The following is a 17208-nucleotide window of genomic DNA, read 5'->3' as shown; positions in this document are numbered from 1 at the left end:
GGAAAGCTGGAATGTGGTATGAGACGGGAGAGGAAATTGGCTCAAGAGTTCCTTCTTCCTCTCAAGGTGATTTTGCGAGCCTCGTTGATGCGTCAAGGAGGTCTCTTCTTTCACGGCGAAGGTGTCTTGGACTCTTTCTGAGACCGACCACCATCTGAAAGGACTTTCAAGTCTATGGAGGTTTTAACTTTCTGACTGGTGCTTGGGGCCTTGGACTTAAGAACTCGTAGTCCGGATTCCATTTCTCTGGGGAGCTGTCCAGTGTACTGTCGTGCATGGACAAGGCCGTCAGGGATGGCGCTGATGAACTGGCTTCTCATTTTGGTACAACCCTTCTAAAGAAGAGGCTTTGTACTGCAATTTTGCTGCCAAGTCAGTTTCTCCTGTTCAGAGGGCTGAGTTACTTTTGCCCTCTTTCTAGCCATCTCTTCCCCAGCCGCTTGTCAAGGATCTCGCCTCCAGCCTTAAGGAGAAGGCTACTCAGGATCTCCTGGCTCAGTCTTCCAGACGTCCTAGTGGTCCTTCTACGTCTTCGTAAGGACTTCCCCGAAGAGACAGAAGCCCTTTCGTGGGGAGATCTTCCTCCTCCTAGACCCTTTTCGCGAGGAAGAGGTCTCTCCAGAGGCGGAGCCCCTTCTTCCCAAAGGGGCAAGAAGTGACTTTCATCACCTCAGACACCAGTAGGAGCCAGGCTTCTCCTGTTTTCGGAAGCCTGGAAAGTAAGAGGGCGGATTCCTGGTCCCTCAATGTAATCTCAAAGGTTACAGGATCCGTTCCTCTAAAAACCCCGTCCTCTACTCCCAGAGATCTGTCGCTTCTTACCGTCCAAGGAAGCAACAGATTCTTTTAGATCTGCTGGAAGAAATGATCCAGAAGAGGCCATAGAGCGAGTCCTGGATCTGGAGTCTCAGGTTTTTACAATCGTCTCTTCCTGGTTCCAAAACAGTCGGGGGTGGAGACCAGTCTTGACGTCAGCAGACTGAACAACTTTGTCGTCAAAGAGAGGTTCAAAATGGAGACGCCCCAGTCGGGTTATCAATGCACTGCGACCAGGCGATTGGATGGTCTCTCTCGACCTACAGGACGCGTATTTTCATGTCCCCATTCATCCTCAGTCGAGAAAGTTTTTGAGGTTTGTCCTGAAGGGAAGAGTGTACCAGTTCAGAGCTCTGTTTCGGTCTGAGTACAGCTCGATGGTGTTCACAGTCCTGATGAGGAACGCGTTGCCGGTGGCTTCATCTTGCCGGCATAAGGATATCGCTCTATCTAGACGACTGGCTCATCCGAGCCTCATCGGAACAAAGGTGTCTGGAGGACTTGCTTTCAACTTTTGAAACTGACAAAGTCCCTGGGACTTCTTGTAAATTTAGAGAAGTCTCATCTGATCCCCTCTCAGTCCATTCTTTATCTGGGGATTCGGATGGATTCAGCGGGTTTTCGAGCCTTTCCATCCCAGGAACGTCAGCAGCACTGCTTCAGAAAAGTTTCAGCCTTCCTGGGGAAAGAAACATGCTCGGTGAGGGAATGGATGAGTCTGCTGGGGACCATTTCATCACTGGAGAAGTTTGTTTCCTGGGAGGTTGCATCTCAGACCCCACAGTTCTTTCTGGCAGACAACTGGAAGAACAAGGAGGACTTAGACGAGTCTCTCAGGATCTCTCTCTCTGTCAAGGACCATCTTCGGTGGTGGCTCGATCCTTTAAAGTTGGCAGAAGGGGTCTCTCTATCTTCAGAGCCCCGACCTAGTGTTGTTTTCCGACGCGTCCATGTCGGGATGGGGAGCAACACTAGGGGAGAAGTGTCAGGCACCTGGGAAGGGGAACAGGTGTCCTGGCACATAAATCTAAAAGAACTGAAAGCGATTTTCCTGGCTCTTCAGTTCTTCCAAGATCAAGTTGCAGGTCAGGTGATTCAAGTCAACTCCGGAACACCACCACACCCTGGCGTACCTCAAGAAACAGGGGAGGTACTCATTCTCGGTCCCTGTTCTTGATCGCCAGGAGATCCTGCTTTGGGCACTATCTCGCCGGGTGACGATTCTCACTCGTTTTGTAGCAGGGGTCGAGAATGTACGCGCCGACCTTCTCAGTCGACAACATCAGCTTCTGCCAACAGAATGGACTCTGAACGCAGAAGTGTGTCAGGACCTTTGGAAGCTTTGGGGTCGTCCCCTGGTGGACGTTTTCGCGACTTCAAGGACCACAAGGCTCCCTTTACTGCTCTCCAGTTCTCGACCGGGAGCCCTAGCAATAGATGCCTTTCTCTGGGACTGGAAAGGTCTAGATTCACGCCTTTCCCCATTCAAGATTCTGGGAAGTCGTCAGAAAGTTTGTAACCTCAGAAGGGACGAGAATGACTTTAATCGCTCCTTTTTGGCCTTCAGCAGAATGGTTCCCAGAGGTCATGTCTCTCGTGGTGGACTTTCCAAGAACGCTTCCTTTGAGAACAGATCTTCTCAAACAACCCCACTTCGAGGTACCACAAAACCTTCCCGCTCTGAGTCTAACTGCATACAGACTATCGAGAAGTTGCTCAGAGCGAGAGGTTTTTCTAGACCAGTGGCTAAGGCGACGCGCTAACGCCAGGAGAGCCTCTTCCAGCGCAGTGTACCAGTCCAAGTGGATCATTTTCAGGAAGTGGTGTAAATTTAAAGGGAATTTCCTCCACCACGACCTCTCTTTCCCAGATAGCGGACTTCCTTTTATATCTGAGAAAGGATTTGAACCTGGCAGTCCCTACCATCAAAGGCTATAGAAGTATGCTGTCGACGGTCTTCAGGCATAGAGGCCTGAACTTATCGGACAATAAAGACCTTCATGATCTTCTTAGGTCTTTTGAGACGCCTAAGGTAGCCTCCCTAAGTTACCTTCGTGGAACTTAGATGTGGTTCTAAAAATTCCTGATGTCAAGAGGTTTGAACCTTTAAATTCTGCTTCCTTCAAAGATATAACTAAGAAAGCTATTTTTCCAACTGCTCTGGCGACGGAAGAAGAGAGTTAGTGAACTTCAAGCGTTCAGCAAGATTATAGGTTTCAGAGGCCCTAATGCTGTCTGTTCTCTGAGCCCCATTTTTCTTTGCTAAGAATGAGAACCCGTCTTCCCTTGGCCCAGGTCCTTTGAAATTAAGGGCTTGACGAACATCACTGGACAAGAACCTGAGAGAACCCTATGTCCTGTCAGGGCTCTAAAATTTTATTTGCAGAGGACCCAGGATTGTAGAGGTCCTTCTAGCAATCTTTGGTGCTCCGTTAAGAGGCCTGATATACCTCTCTCAAAAATGCTCTGGCGTTCTTTCTACTGACACCATCATAGACGCCATTCCAGTGTTGTAGACGAAGATTTGAGAACTTTCAAGGTTAAGGCTCACGAAGTGAGAGCCATTGCTACCTCAGTGGCCTTCCAGAAAAACCAGTCTCAATGACATTCTGGGTGCCACTTTTGTGAAGCAATTCGGTCTTTGCTTCTCATTATCTCACAGAAGTGAAGACGTCCTATGAGAATTGCTGTGCGCTGGGGACCTTACATTTCCGCAAATACGATCTTGGGAACAGAAAGCGACTCTCATCCTCTCCTTTAGTTTTGTTTTGGTGTGTTTTTAAATATTTTTTGTGTTGATTTTTATGGTCGTTGGGTCTCCACCAGTGGTGGTCGCCCCAGTCCTTAGTTTATGTTAATCTTTTTGACGTAACTAGGGCTTGGTCAGGTGGTTGTTAGTTTGTCGCACCCTCAAAGTAAGGTCATATGGTCTAGTCACATTGTGGTCTCGCCCCGTTGACAGATCATCTAGATTCCACCAGCTTTATAGGTCTCTACCTCGCTGGAGTTTTCTAGTAAAGCAGAAGCAGGCTTGGGTGACAGTAATCACGAAGTCAGCAATGCTAACAGGTAAGGAACAAGGCGTCAATCGCCTACATAGTTTTGTTTCCTAAATCCTATTCTGTCTCTTCCCACCTCCAATGGTGGGATTCAGCTATATATATATCTGTCAGGTAAGTGGCATGAACAAAATGATATTTTTATGATAAAATAAAGTTTGTTCATACTTACCTGGCAGATATATATAATCATAGTACCGCCCTCCTCCCCTCAGAGACAGTAGATCTAGTTTCTAGAAAATCTGAATAGAAAATGGGAATGGTTCCTAATGCCCATCTCCCAGCGGCGGGAATGGGTACTAACCACCTGGCCCATCTCATGTTACCGTAAGTTTTTTGAATTTCTGTCGGTCCCTTTCGAGAATACAGCTATATATATATCTGCCAGGTAAGTATGAACAAACTTTATTTTATCATAAAAATATCATGTTTAACCAGACCTCTGAACTCTTTTAGGGTTCTTCTCGGGGATATTAATAGTAATGATATTTAGAAGTGAACTATACTGAATACTTTTTACTGAAAGATACTTCAATAGGATATTCATCTTATGAATTGCATTACAATAGTCCTCTTTAAAAAAAAAGTTACTTGAGTAATGAAAGTTGTGGGATATCAAACGTCTTCATTTACCTCACTTATCTCTTCCTTGAGTACTACTGGATTATTGTGTAATTTTGTGATATTGACAATTTTTCTGTCAAAGCTAAATAATAATATATTATGTCATATTGAAGAAAAGAATGGTCATTGCTGTTGTACAGACTAATGCTACTCGAATATTTCTAAATGCAGTATGCATTTCTAAAATTCTAAACATTGATCTGTACCTGGAGTGCAGTACAGGAAAATGCATACAATTTGTGTTACTGTATTCTCAAATTTTTTGGGTAGATCCAAAAAATTGGACATTGTTGATGATATGAGTATTTATATTGACTTATAATTTAGGCTGGGCATGTCTTGGTGCCTTAAAGTTATGTAACTATGAATGTATGTTTAGATGTATAGGTACATTGTGGATCTTTTAGGAAGGAAGTAGAGTTCTAAAACAAAGTTATTAAGGAAAAAGAGAAGGGGCGTATATGTTTCATAATATGTAAATACATTTACAATATCAGTGTACTTTTTTGATATAGGTATCAATGCCATGGAAGCTGAAGTTGTTTCTATGAAAGCTGAAGTTGAGAGGACAAATGCGGAAATGGAATCCCTGCGGAATCAGACAGCCACGGCAATAGAAGAAGCTAAAATGGAAGCCGCTGCTTCTGTGGAAAAGATTAAAGAAGAAGCAAAAGAACAGGTGAGACTTGTTCTGGTCTTGTACCCTGTAGGGAGGTAGTGGCATCAGTGCACCTCATGTTATGCACTGTAGGCATTACTTGAGGTTCTTTGCAGTGTTCCTTTGGCCCCTAACTGCAATCCCTTTCATTGCTTTTACTGTACTTCTGCCATTCATATTCTCATCCTTGTTACTTTCCACCCTTTCTTAACAATTCCTTCATAATGCAACTGTGAGGTTTTCCTCCTGTTACGTATCTAAAACATCCTTTGCTCTCAATTTCCCTTTCAGCACTGAATGACCTGATCATAAATCCCAGTGCTTGGCCTTCGGCCTAAATTTTATATTCCAATTCCAGTTGCTCTCGTGTAATGTTGTATATGAATAGAATGTGTTCAGGTTAATTCAGAGATGTAAATTGGGAAATATAAAGAAATATGTCATAGCAAGAGTAGTGAAATGTAGAATCTAGCAGTAATGGATCTTGCATTACTAGGTAGTGGCCAGCATCTTGTATCAGGCAAATTGTTTCTGAATTAGATTACTGTGAATGCATGTTTTTTAGCATTGCTTTACTGTGGGAAGCTCAGAGGAGATGGCAATGTACCACCATGTATGAATAATGAAAGTGCAAAGGTGGACGTCATTTTCAATAGCTCTCTTTCTTAGGGGACAATCAGTTGTGTTACATGGATATCCATTCAGTACAGGGTATCATATCTTGTGCTTCCTTGATAATTAATGTTTACTCATGTTTTTCGTAATTTGCTTTAGCATTCGCTTTTTAACCTGTGTCATGTCCCTATTTACTTATTCTGTATGTCAAATAGCTGTAGTTCTTGTGTCATTACACAGTTTTAATGTAGTCTCTCAATTGTTGATATCAGGCTGCAATATATAGTTTATTAGTGAACTCAGCTGTTGGCTAAGACTACCTTAGACAAAGTTGAAAACTTTAGTAGTACTGTAGTCTGGTACTGAGAGATCCTACTGTATCAGGATTCTGTAAATGGGAAATGAATTTTGGCAACTGGTCATACATTATACAGTGTGAAATTCAGATTATTCATATTTATCGAGTAACTTTTGCCAACTGAACTTTATTTCTTACATAGAATTTTTTTCAATGGTAAGTGTTTATTTTAGGTATCCGAGGCAGAGAAGCAGGCCAAATCGGCAGAAGAGGAGTCTCGTGAATCTAAAGATAGAGAAGAGGTGGCACGCGGGGAAAAACTCGCAGCAGAGTTGACAGCTTGGCAGTTGGAGGGGACTATAGATAAACTGAAGGAGGAGAGGCAGCAAACACTAGAGGAAACTCAGTCACTACAAACTAAAGTAAGCAGTGAAAATAACATTTTTTTGGGGGGAGGAAGTCATTACAATTCCAAAGTTACTTGTCAGACCACATAACTGGCATTGAAGACTTTTTTTTGTCGAGTCCTTTTGATGTCCAGCTGCGCCCATCTGTGCCATTTTCCCAGTCTGTTTCTCATGATCTCTTCCAACTTAGCTGACTGATAACTTGCTAGATTCACCTTGAAGCACAAGTGACAGTCTGAGAACTTGCTAGATTCACCTTGAAGCGCAAGTGACTACATTTTCAATTGCAGAGCAGTTGTAATCTTGAGTATCAGTAACTGAGCAAATATGGAAGTGATTGTTTTGCTTCTTTCGATTTTCAGTCTTCTCGTAATTCTGTGCTGCCTTTTTTTTTAACATTTCTGAAACATCTTCTAATGCTTCTGAAATTAACACAAAGTTATATGCCAACAGGAGCTTACCTTCCTGCACTTTGTATCTTCTTGTATGATAAACAACAAAACAATAACATTTATCTCAAATTCTTTTCATATACACAGTCATAGTCTTCTCAGTAGATCTGGTGGTATATTACAGTCACAAAACTAGCTCAGTGAGTCTCTCAGGTATGGCACCCTCTCCTTTTGTAGTGGGCATCTAGTTACTTGACTGCATTCTGTTTAATGCCATCTCAAGATCCACAATTATTTTGTATAGTCTCTTAATTTTCATGGTGTATTACATGCAGGTACATTGTTATAATAGCATTTAAGCAGTGTTATCCCACTATAATTTCTTTCTATCTTTTCTTTTTCATCTTGGCAAAGTGAGCTATATTTGTTTTGTTTACTCATAATAATTGCCACAGGATATTGTTTTTTGTATTATCCTTTATAATTGGCACAGTTCTTCAAAAGAAGCAAAGTAGTTTTTGCTGAGTAAAACAGAACTGTGAGCTTACCACCTTGAAATAATAGCAGTTAAATTCTGGTAATTAACAAAACTTGTTCCTTTCAGATTTCAGCTAAGGAAGAAAACATCTTAAAGCTTCAAGCCACTGTGGATGGTCAGATTGAATCTATTTCCAGTCTTGAAGCTCAGGTAGCATCTCTTCAGAAAGAGAAGTCAGACCTGGAAACACAATACAGCTTGCAGGAGACAAGGCATTCTGAAACTATATCCAACCTCAACAGGAATGTCGAGACGATGGAAGAGATACTTGCTAAAAAGGGTGATGAAATTTCAAGGCTGTCCACAACATTGACCAGCATGACTGAATCTGTTAACAGTCTTGAAGCTCAACTTGCTTCTGTTGAGAGAGAGAAAACTGACTTGGAAAGTAAATTTAGCTTGTCAGAAGAGGAACTGAAGAAGGCCATAGCTGATCTTACCAATGATGGCGAGGCGCTGGGAGAAATGCTGAAGCAAAAGTCAGAAGAAATTTTGCAGCTGTTAGACTCTGTGAACAAAAAGAAAGAATTTATTGTTCATCTAGAAACACAACTCGCCTTACTTCAAGAGGATAAAACGGAACTCGAAGCCAAGCACAGCTCGTCAGAGAGTAAGCTGAATGAAACCATAACTTCTCTCGGCAATAAGGTTGCCAATTTAGAAGAATCTCTTGCTGAAAAATGCCATGAGAGTGAGGCGTTGGATAATAAATTGCAGGGAGCTACATCTGAATGCAACAGTCTCAAAAAACAGGTGGACAAGATCAAAATGGAATCAGAAGCAAAGATTGGAGCCTTAGAGAGTTCTTTGGAGAAGGCGGTGTTAGAGTTACAACTGACACATCAGCAAGTAGCAGATTTGAGAAAAGACTGTAAGGCCCTGGAAGATCTGGGTCTTAGTAAAGAAAAAGAATATCTTGAGAAAGTAACTAACTACAATGAAGCTATACAAGGTCAAAAAGAAATACTTGATGAAAATAAGATGAAAATAGACGATCTCTGTCATAAGCTCTCAGAGAAGATTACTGAAAATGAAATGCTTCAGGAAGAGTGCCAGATGATTAAATCGGATAACGAAGAACAAATGGCAATGTTGAAAGGACACCTGGAGACTGCTGAGACTCTGAACGCTGCATTAAAGTCCCAGGTTGATGATCTTGAGGTAAAAGTGACTCACCTTAGTGACAGTTACAAGGAGGAATGCGAAAAAATATGTAAAGAAAAACTGAACCTAGAAGAAACAGTCCAGAATTTGAAGATGAAGTCGAGTCATTTAGAAGATGAAAATGCAACTGTGTGTGCCAAGTTGCAGGAAGCCCATGCAAGAGTAAACGCTGCATCTTTAGAACTTGAAGGCCAGGCAGAACAGTTAGCTAAATCATGTGCGTCAGTGCTGAATCTGGAAGCAGACCTCATGGAGAAAGAAGCTGACATATCAGAGATGAAGAGCAAAACTGAGCAGCTCCAAAACAGCATAGAAACGCTTTCTCAGGAGCTTGACGATATGAAGTGTCAGTACAATTCTGTCTCAGAAACTCTGAAAGAGAAGGAAATGGATTTGAGCCAAGCTTCCAACAATGAAGAACTGCTGAAGAAGGAACTCACAGAAGCCAAAGATACCTGCAACACTGCCAACGTCCGCATCCAAGAGTTACAAGAGACCATTGTTAAAAAATCTCAAGAATTGTGTCAGCTGGAAATGGCCTCTGAGGATTTAGAGGATGCTCAAGATGAACTCCTGTGTCTTAGAAAAAATGTCGAGGAAACGGAAGCCAAGCATAGCGAGGCCTGTCAAGAACTTTCAACGACGAAGGAAGAGCTTTGTTCGAGGAACGATGAATGTACAAAACTCAGGAGCAGTTTAGAAGAGGTGCTCAATAAAAATGACAAAATTGTTGCTTGTCTGAAAGAAGACAACACGCTGTTGAACCAAAAGAATAGCTGTTTAGAAAGTGATCTCAGAGACACCAAAGAGAAGCTAGAAAGGACTGTGAAGGATCATGCAGAAGTGAGAGCTGAGTTAGAGACTAGAGTAAAGGAGAATCTTGCCTTCACCGAAGATTTAAAATTGAAGTGCGAAGAGTTGTCATCTGTAAAAGGTAGTTTGGAAGATGCTGTAAATCGGCTGAAGTTGGAAAAACTATCGATTGAAGAGGATTGTTCTGCAAAACAGGTTGCCATAGACCAACTTCAGATAGAGTTACAGGTTGCTGGCAAAGAAATGAAGAACCTTCAGTTCCAACATGATCAGTTAAGGTATTTATTTGATTTACAGTCAGAATTGTTAATACAACTGCAAATACCTATTCCCCCTTAAAAATGTTCTCTGAGTGATGAATTATTTTGACGGGTTGCTGTGCTTTTTCTCTTACGTTTCATCCATTCCCAATAGCTGTTGAACGTCTTTAACTTTCCCTTAAGAAAGGTTGTGCAAATTGCAAATGTTAACTTTATGGATATTTTCCTAATACAGTATTCTTAAAAAAGAATAAAAGTTGGGGTGCCATATTGTACAAATAATCACAAACCTTTTATTTTCATTAGGACTTGCCAGGAAGCCTTGCAGGAGGAAGTACACCGTTTAGAAAGCACCGTAGAAAAAGATGAGATTTCATTGGCTACATCACAGTCACATATCGTTGAGCTGGAGCAGCAAATTGTAGAACTTGGGACGGCGAAGGAAGAGGCTGAGAAGCTCCTGAAGGAACACCAGGTTAAAGCTGATGATGTTATAAATCAACTCAAGAGTGACTTGATCAATGCTGCAAACATTCAAGAGGAAAATGTCACACTTAGGAAGCAAATGGAGAAACTGTAAGCACCTTAGGAACGCTGTCTTCATTATTGCTACATCTCACAAATACTAAGATTTAGTTATTTATTACTGAAGTATTATATATTAATTTGAATTTTGTTCCCTCTTCAGATCAAATGCTGGTAGCAATATTGCCCTGACCTTGGGTCTCGAGGAAGAGCAGGTGAGTAAACTTTGAATTCTAGTGTTCAACAAGGAATATCTAGAGATCCTTATTGTACATTCACCAGTACTGTAAGTAATTAATGGTGAATATTGTTGTTCTGTTGGCTATATATGCATGTGCTTTGTAAGTTGCCTAGTTAGTTGTAGGTAACTTGGCTTAGTATAGTTAATTACCAGTAATATTTCTATTCTATATTCTTAACATTCCATCAGAGCCTTAACTAGATGGATCCATTGCTTAAGAACTCATACATGGGTGTAGGATCAACATATTTTCTATTTTAGCTGAATTATTGTGCCTAAAATAGTAGATAGGAGCCTTGTAAATGGCAAAAGAACGTAGTCTGATTTCTGTGAATAAAGAGCAAAAAATCTGCTGAGGCATCTACTGATAATCCAAAGGACAGGCATGAAACTTTTGAGTGATGGCAGTCATTGACTACTGTCAATATACACTTCTTTACTCCTCTTGTTGATTTCAAATAGGTATTGATGACTGCATGTCGGTTCTAGTTTAACCCCAAAATCATGCTGTAAATGCTTAGTACTGGTAGCCTGAAAAGTTACTGAACCATGGAGGATTAAATAATGAAAGGGTAGTTCAGAGTAGTTGTCAGATTTAGCAAACCAGTAAGGATTCAAGTGTCAAGTTCTCTCTTGGCATAATTATCCATTACATCTTCCAAAAGATAACCCTTATATAGGTAGACTTCATTGATCACAATCTAAGTTTTCTCCTTTTTGTCAGGTGCCATCAGAGAGTGGACACACCCATGAAACTGAAGGCAAGGATGAAGGCATTAAGGAAGTTGCAAGGTTAGTGTGCAGTTTGAAATTGCAGTGTTATTTGATTTGTACTTTTAAATTTTCTTTTATCATGAAGCAAATATTTGCTCCTAAGCATTCTGGTTTTATTGAAGTGTAGCTGATCGTTTTTCACAATTTGAATGACATTTACAGTGTAGATTAAATCTGTGAATGTAATTTGAGGTGTCATCCTCATTTAATGGTACCAGTATATGAGGAATGAAATGTGTGTGAAATTATGTGAATATCCCCATTTCCATTATGTATCTGATCTCAAGCCATACAGGTCCCATATGCAAGGTACCAGAGTTGAGGTTTCAGTTCAGAACATCGCTACTTGTTATCCTGAGACTGGAATATTGATAGCTGACAATTGTTGGAATTAAAGTCAAAGTTACAGCCTTCAGTTTTTAATGTTTTTGTTGACAGGTCTCTAGGAGAAGATGGGAGTGCTGAAGAGAAATACAAACTTCTTGAAGATCAGTACAACAGCTTGCAGAGAGATTTCACCTCTTTCCAAACTCAGGTCAGGTTGAAAGAAGACTATAAAGATCATTCAAACAAGAATGAAGAGCTAGCCCTCCTTAACCTGGAAATCAGTGCCAAGATTGATGAACTGAATGCAAAGAATGACATCCTCAACAGTAAGAACGACGAACTCATATCCATAGTGGAAGATCTTAGAAGTCAGAATAGTGGTTTAATGGCACAAAATGATGAGCTCACTTCAGAAAATGAGATGCTCTTGAAACAGGCAAACTCATTCAGTGAAGAGAACGACGGTCTCAAGATGATGCAACAGGAGCTTAGTGATACTGTGGATGCCTTGTCTAAGAGGCTTGAAGATCTGATATCAGGGAATAAGGAGCTGGTGGCTAGAAATGCAGACCTCGTCCTTGAAAATGAGAAGGCCTTGGCCGAAAAGGAAAGTGCTATTTCAACGCTGAAAGAGATGAAACCTGTCAGGGTTGAGGCAGAAACAAACGACTTAAAGAAAGTGCTGGATTCAGCGGAGCAGGAGAAAATTACTCTTAAAGATGAGTGTCAGACTTTAACACAGACCCTTGAAGAACTAAAGGCAGAATATGAATCTCTGCAGGAAGAGAAAATCAAGGTCTCAGAGTGCATGCAGGAACTGTCAGGTAGAATGGACTCCTTAGTTGCTGAGAATGTTGCCTTGTTGAATGAGGTAAAAGCATTGAAAGAATGCCATGGAGCACAAGAAGAGCAGTGTCAGTCTTTGGATACAGATCGTGAAATTCTGAAACTAGATTGTGACTCCTTAACTAAAGAAAAAATGGAGCCTGCCCAAGAGATCCAAAATCCTTCCACCGAGACAGAAGCCTTGGCCGAGTTGCAAAGAGTGAAAAAGGAGAAAGCAGCTCTCGATGAAAGATGCCAGGCATTGGATGCAATGCAGGAGAAACAAAAAACAGAGTATGAATCCCTGGTGCAGGAAAAGATCAGACTCTTGGGGGACATACAAGAAAAGGTCACAGAGATTTGCCTCCATGTAACTGAGAAAGAAGAGCTTTCAAAACAGGTAAAAACTTTGGAAGAGGAGAATGAAGCTCTTAAAGAGAAAGAAGTAAACTTAAGCCAAGCCCATGATAAACTCAAGTCAGAATGTGAAATGTTAATCGTAGAAAAAACAGAAGTTTTAAAGGATATACAGGAACACATCAGCAAGGGTGAAAGTCTGTCTTCTGCAAATGAAGAAAACTTGATTGAGATCAAGAAAATAAAAGAAGAAAATGAAATTCTGGAAGAGAAATATCAGTCTTTAAATGCAAGATGTGAAGAACTTCAGGTGGACTATAACTTGGTTGTTACTGAAAAAACCGAACTCATAAATAAAATGGATGAACATGCCAAGAGCATGGGAAGTGTTCTAACTGAGAAAGAAGAACTATTGGATACAGTTCAGAAAGTTAGGGAACAAAATGAAGCCTTGGAAGAGAAGTGTTGTATTTTGAACGAATCCTGTGAAAAGCTGAAAGTGGATTATACGTCACTGGTTACAGAGAAAGCAGATCTTGTCAAAGATATTCAGCTTCAGAAAGAGGAGACTAAAGTTCTTGCAGCAGAGAGGGACAACCTTGTGGGTGAGCTAAAGAAAGCTCAGTTGTTGACAGTCGACTTAGAATCGCAAAATTCAGCCATTGAAAAGGAGAGAGAATCTCAAAAGTTAGCCTTTGAAAAGGAGAAAGATGTCGTCCTTGCCGAGAAACTGGAATTTTCCTCAAAAAATAAGGAACTTCTTGAGGAAGTGAATAAACTCATTTTGGAGAAAGATGCTTTAAAAACCGAGTTGAGCAAAGTGCTGCTGGATCTGGAGGCTTTGAAAACAAATGGCAGTGAAATAGAGATTCAGCTGAAGAAGGAGACTGAGGCCTGTGAGACCCTGAGAAAGTCACTGAATAAGAAGGATGAAGAAATCTCCAAGCTCACTGATCAAATCAAAAACTTGAAAGATGAACTGAAGTTGGTTGATCAAGACTTGGTGTTGTCCAGGGAAAACCTCACCAACAAGCTCTCAGAAATCAACAGTATGATGATAGAGAAAAATGAGCTGCAGAAAGACCTGTCATCTGCCAAGAAATCTGTAACAGAGTTGGAAAAATCTGTACTTAACAAGGAGAAAAAAATTGAAGAATTGGGGAAGCTCGTTAAAGAAAATAGAGTGGATTTAGACTCACTCCGTGCAAAGTTCTATAGTCACAGGAACTACGGACTAAAGAAGGAGGAGGAATTGAAAGAAATAATTAATCAAAAGGAGGCCCTGGAATGTAAAGTTGGAGAACTGAAGAATAAGTTAGCAGTCAGTAAAGAGGAATTTGATGTAGACATAGCTAATCTAAAGAAGGAGGTTGAATACTGGATGTCATTTTCCACTAACAAGAAAAATGCAGTTTTGCAGGGTTGTAAGCCGTTGGAAACTGTGAAAAAGTGCAGCGAAACTGAAGGTGAGAATTCAAATTCTGGATCAAAAGTGCAACCCTTACAGTTTACAACTGTAAGAATGGCAGAGAAAGCTGGTCAGTCACAGAGCACTGGCGCCTCAGTGAGTCGACAGGAATTGCACAAGACAAATGTCACACCTAAGGGCCTGCTGTCACGTTCAAGAAGAGCTTCTTATGAAAGGCCTCAGCTGGAGAGTATGGAGGTTCGAAGATCTCCAAGACTTCGTTCGCCACATTTACGTTCTGACTCCAGGGAGTCAGAAGACAAAGTTGTTGCATCGGTAAAATCAACGCCAGGTTCTTCTGAGAGAGACAGTCAAGTTGTTCCTTCACGAAAATCACCTCGTACGCAGTCTGCCACAAATACCTCTGCAGAGAGCTTCTCTTCAAAGAAACACAGTATGTTTATTCTGTATTTTAAGTGCAAGTAAAATAGATTCAAGTACAGTTATATATTGCTGGCAATATGATATAAATGGTCATTTATTAGTAATTTTTGTACTCTTGAAATACTCTGCAAGAATGCTTCATTTACAAGTTGCATCTTGCCATATGTTAAAGTAATCCTAGATATAATTTTTTGTGGACTGAAGGAAGAAGAGATAATTTTCCTTTAAGTGATGAATGGTTTAACTCTTTTCTTCCTTATAGAACTGTCTGACATAAGTGGATCCAAGGCTCAGAATGAAAAGCGTCAGTGCACAATGCCTTCTAAAGTAAACAGACCAGAGGTAAGGATGCGCTTTTTATTTCCTTTGCAGGTTGGTGTGCATTTCCTCACAAAGGCAAAACCTCCCCTTATTATGGTACTATTTTACTTTAATACTGGTTCCCAATATTGGAGTTCTTTGTTATGTTCTTAAGGCTCCTCAATATACTTAATGTGAAAAGCAGGCTAAAATCTGCTGCATACAGCAGTAGAAAAACCAATGTGAATGTGATTACTGAATGAATTAAAACTCAAAGGCCTTACAAAGTATCTCAGATTGGTAAATATAGTTGGTAAAATAGTTTCCATAAGAAATAGTAGGTTCACATGGAGTACGAGGGTATTAGCTCAGTCCTCTAGAGACGAAGGGAGACTTGATTTATATATTGTAGTTTGGTTTCTAGATTCTTGTTATTTCTCTCAGCAAATGTGTGAGTTGTCATTAATTTATGGTAACTCTTAGGAAGAGTCTGGTTGTTTGCCAGGATGTGATTTCACCTCCATGAATTGAAAACTATTAATCGTGGTATGCGCATCTATGTGAATCATCAGACAAAGGTTGGTGATTCTTCTGGATGTTAACAACTCCCTCTTGGAACAGAAGAAGCTAAGCCTTCACTTTATTTAACGAACACATCTAGTGTATGCCCAAGTGATCTATGGGCTTTTATTGATAGGTCTTCTCAGTTAGTGCTGAGGAATCTTTTATACGTTTTGCTGATTGGGCGTCTCTCTTGAGTTTGTTATTGTAATATTTTTACTAGCCTTCTTGTATCATCTTAGCTTTAAAACCTGGTTTTTATGGATGTCACTATTCTTGGTTTTTACTATTTTTTGTGAAAGAATTCATAGTAGAAAACAGTTCATAATGCGAGACTGGTGTTTCTTAAAAGTATTGGTAGGAGTAAAAGCAGTTTATAAATCTTTCTATAAAATTTTTGTAGGACATCTTTATGCTCTAAACTGATTAATATCCTTTATTTTTATAGGTATCTGGTCCTCTGAGGTCACTTGATACAAATAGCCCCAAAGTGAGCAACACAAGGCACGCCCGAAGACCTGCTCTTGGTGCGTCCCGTCCGAAAGCGACGAAGAACCCTGATGAATGTAAGACACAGTAGTGCCATCTACCCAGTACTGTGTATGCACTGCTACAATATAGCTGTAGTTATGCAGTGAATCTTATCCTTAATGGCTGTATTAGCTTCATTGACACGAGTTGAGATATTTACGGTATATTTTTAGGTTTGTGTGATAACTTCCCTGATTTTGCAGGTGCATATTTTCCTTGGTATGAAAACCTCACATCCTCAGGCAAGTGAGGTACTTCAGATTTCCTGAGCCCATGAAGGCATTTAAAATAAAATTGCTAATTTGATCAGTTTAGGAAGAATTTTTAGTTTTGTTCATGTGTGGATTTAATTTAGTTACTTGGGTGAGTCTTCAACTGTCATACAAATCTTGTACGTTATACTTGACCATAAATACACCTTACAAATTCTTCCCCGTTTGATCTGGACAATTTATGTGGTCTGGTAAAAAGTTCAAAGAATGAGAGGCCAACATATTGAAAGAATAACAAGGTATATTGCCATATGGTATCAGTGGAAGTTATTCTGTTTTTAGAAGACTGGCTACATATGTTAGTTTTGTCATTTTTTCAGGTAGGGACTAAAAGATACCTACTTTTCAGTCCTCTGGTTGATATCCAGTACCTCTGCAAAGACTTGTTCGAGAATAACGGTCTTGACTTCACCTTTAGTTATGAAAACTGTATTTTTCTATTTATTTTTTTTACTTTCTTTATTCAGTACTCAGTACTGCAAGTACCTTATGGTAGTGCTGTTACTTGCTGGAAGTTGCACTCTAAACTAGAATAAAATAATTATTTTTCTTAGTTAACTATTGCTGTCTTGAAATAATTCTGTTTCTTGTGTAAATAATTTCCATTAATTTAGTAATAAAAGAATAAAAAACCACTCAGGCCTTTTCAATATCATTGTAGCTTCTGTATAAAAATTAAGGGAGAGTTTTTAATTTCATAAAGTTTTTTAACTAGGAAAAAAGTGCATGATAGTGTTCTAGATGCTTTTGAGGGAGGTCAAGTATAAAGCAGCATTTTTTGGATCTCCGGTCACAGATATGCTTTCAAAATCACAGAATACTATGGAAGTAAGTAGGAATGGGACAGATATCCCAAAATTTAAATCATAATGGAAATTATCGCTGTACAGTATTATAGTCAGATGCTGTACAGGATGAAGTCTGGACCATGCATAGAAGCCAATAAACAACTCAGATTGCTGGAGACAAACGAAAATGAATTGTCCAACTTTCTGTGCT

General features: G+C 40.1%; 1 protein-coding gene across 1 annotated transcript in view; it reads left to right on the top strand.

Moving 5' to 3' along the window:
- Positions 1 to 16844, top strand: part of LOC136833296 (uncharacterized) — a 34475-nt gene extending 17631 nt beyond the window's left edge. Inside the window, exons 14-22 of the mRNA XM_067095235.1 lie at positions 5015 to 5178; positions 6304 to 6492; positions 7474 to 9662; positions 9951 to 10220; positions 10333 to 10384; positions 11135 to 11202; positions 11623 to 14555; positions 14808 to 14887; positions 15855 to 16844. Coding sequence (XP_066951336.1) covers positions 5015 to 5178; positions 6304 to 6492; positions 7474 to 9662; positions 9951 to 10220; positions 10333 to 10384; positions 11135 to 11202; positions 11623 to 14555; positions 14808 to 14887; positions 15855 to 15986 — 6077 coding nt within the window. The 3' untranslated portion in view covers positions 15987 to 16844. The remainder of the gene's footprint in view (positions 1 to 5014; positions 5179 to 6303; positions 6493 to 7473; positions 9663 to 9950; positions 10221 to 10332; positions 10385 to 11134; positions 11203 to 11622; positions 14556 to 14807; positions 14888 to 15854) is intronic.
- Positions 16845 to 17208: the final 364 nt, after the last annotated feature.

The sequence above is a fragment of the Macrobrachium rosenbergii genome, chromosome 51, assembly GCF_040412425.1.
Source record: "Macrobrachium rosenbergii isolate ZJJX-2024 chromosome 51, ASM4041242v1, whole genome shotgun sequence".
NCBI lineage: Eukaryota > Metazoa > Arthropoda > Malacostraca > Decapoda > Palaemonidae > Macrobrachium > Macrobrachium rosenbergii.
Note: the sequence above shows the minus strand (reverse complement) of the source record. Positions and strands in the feature narration are given on the sequence as shown.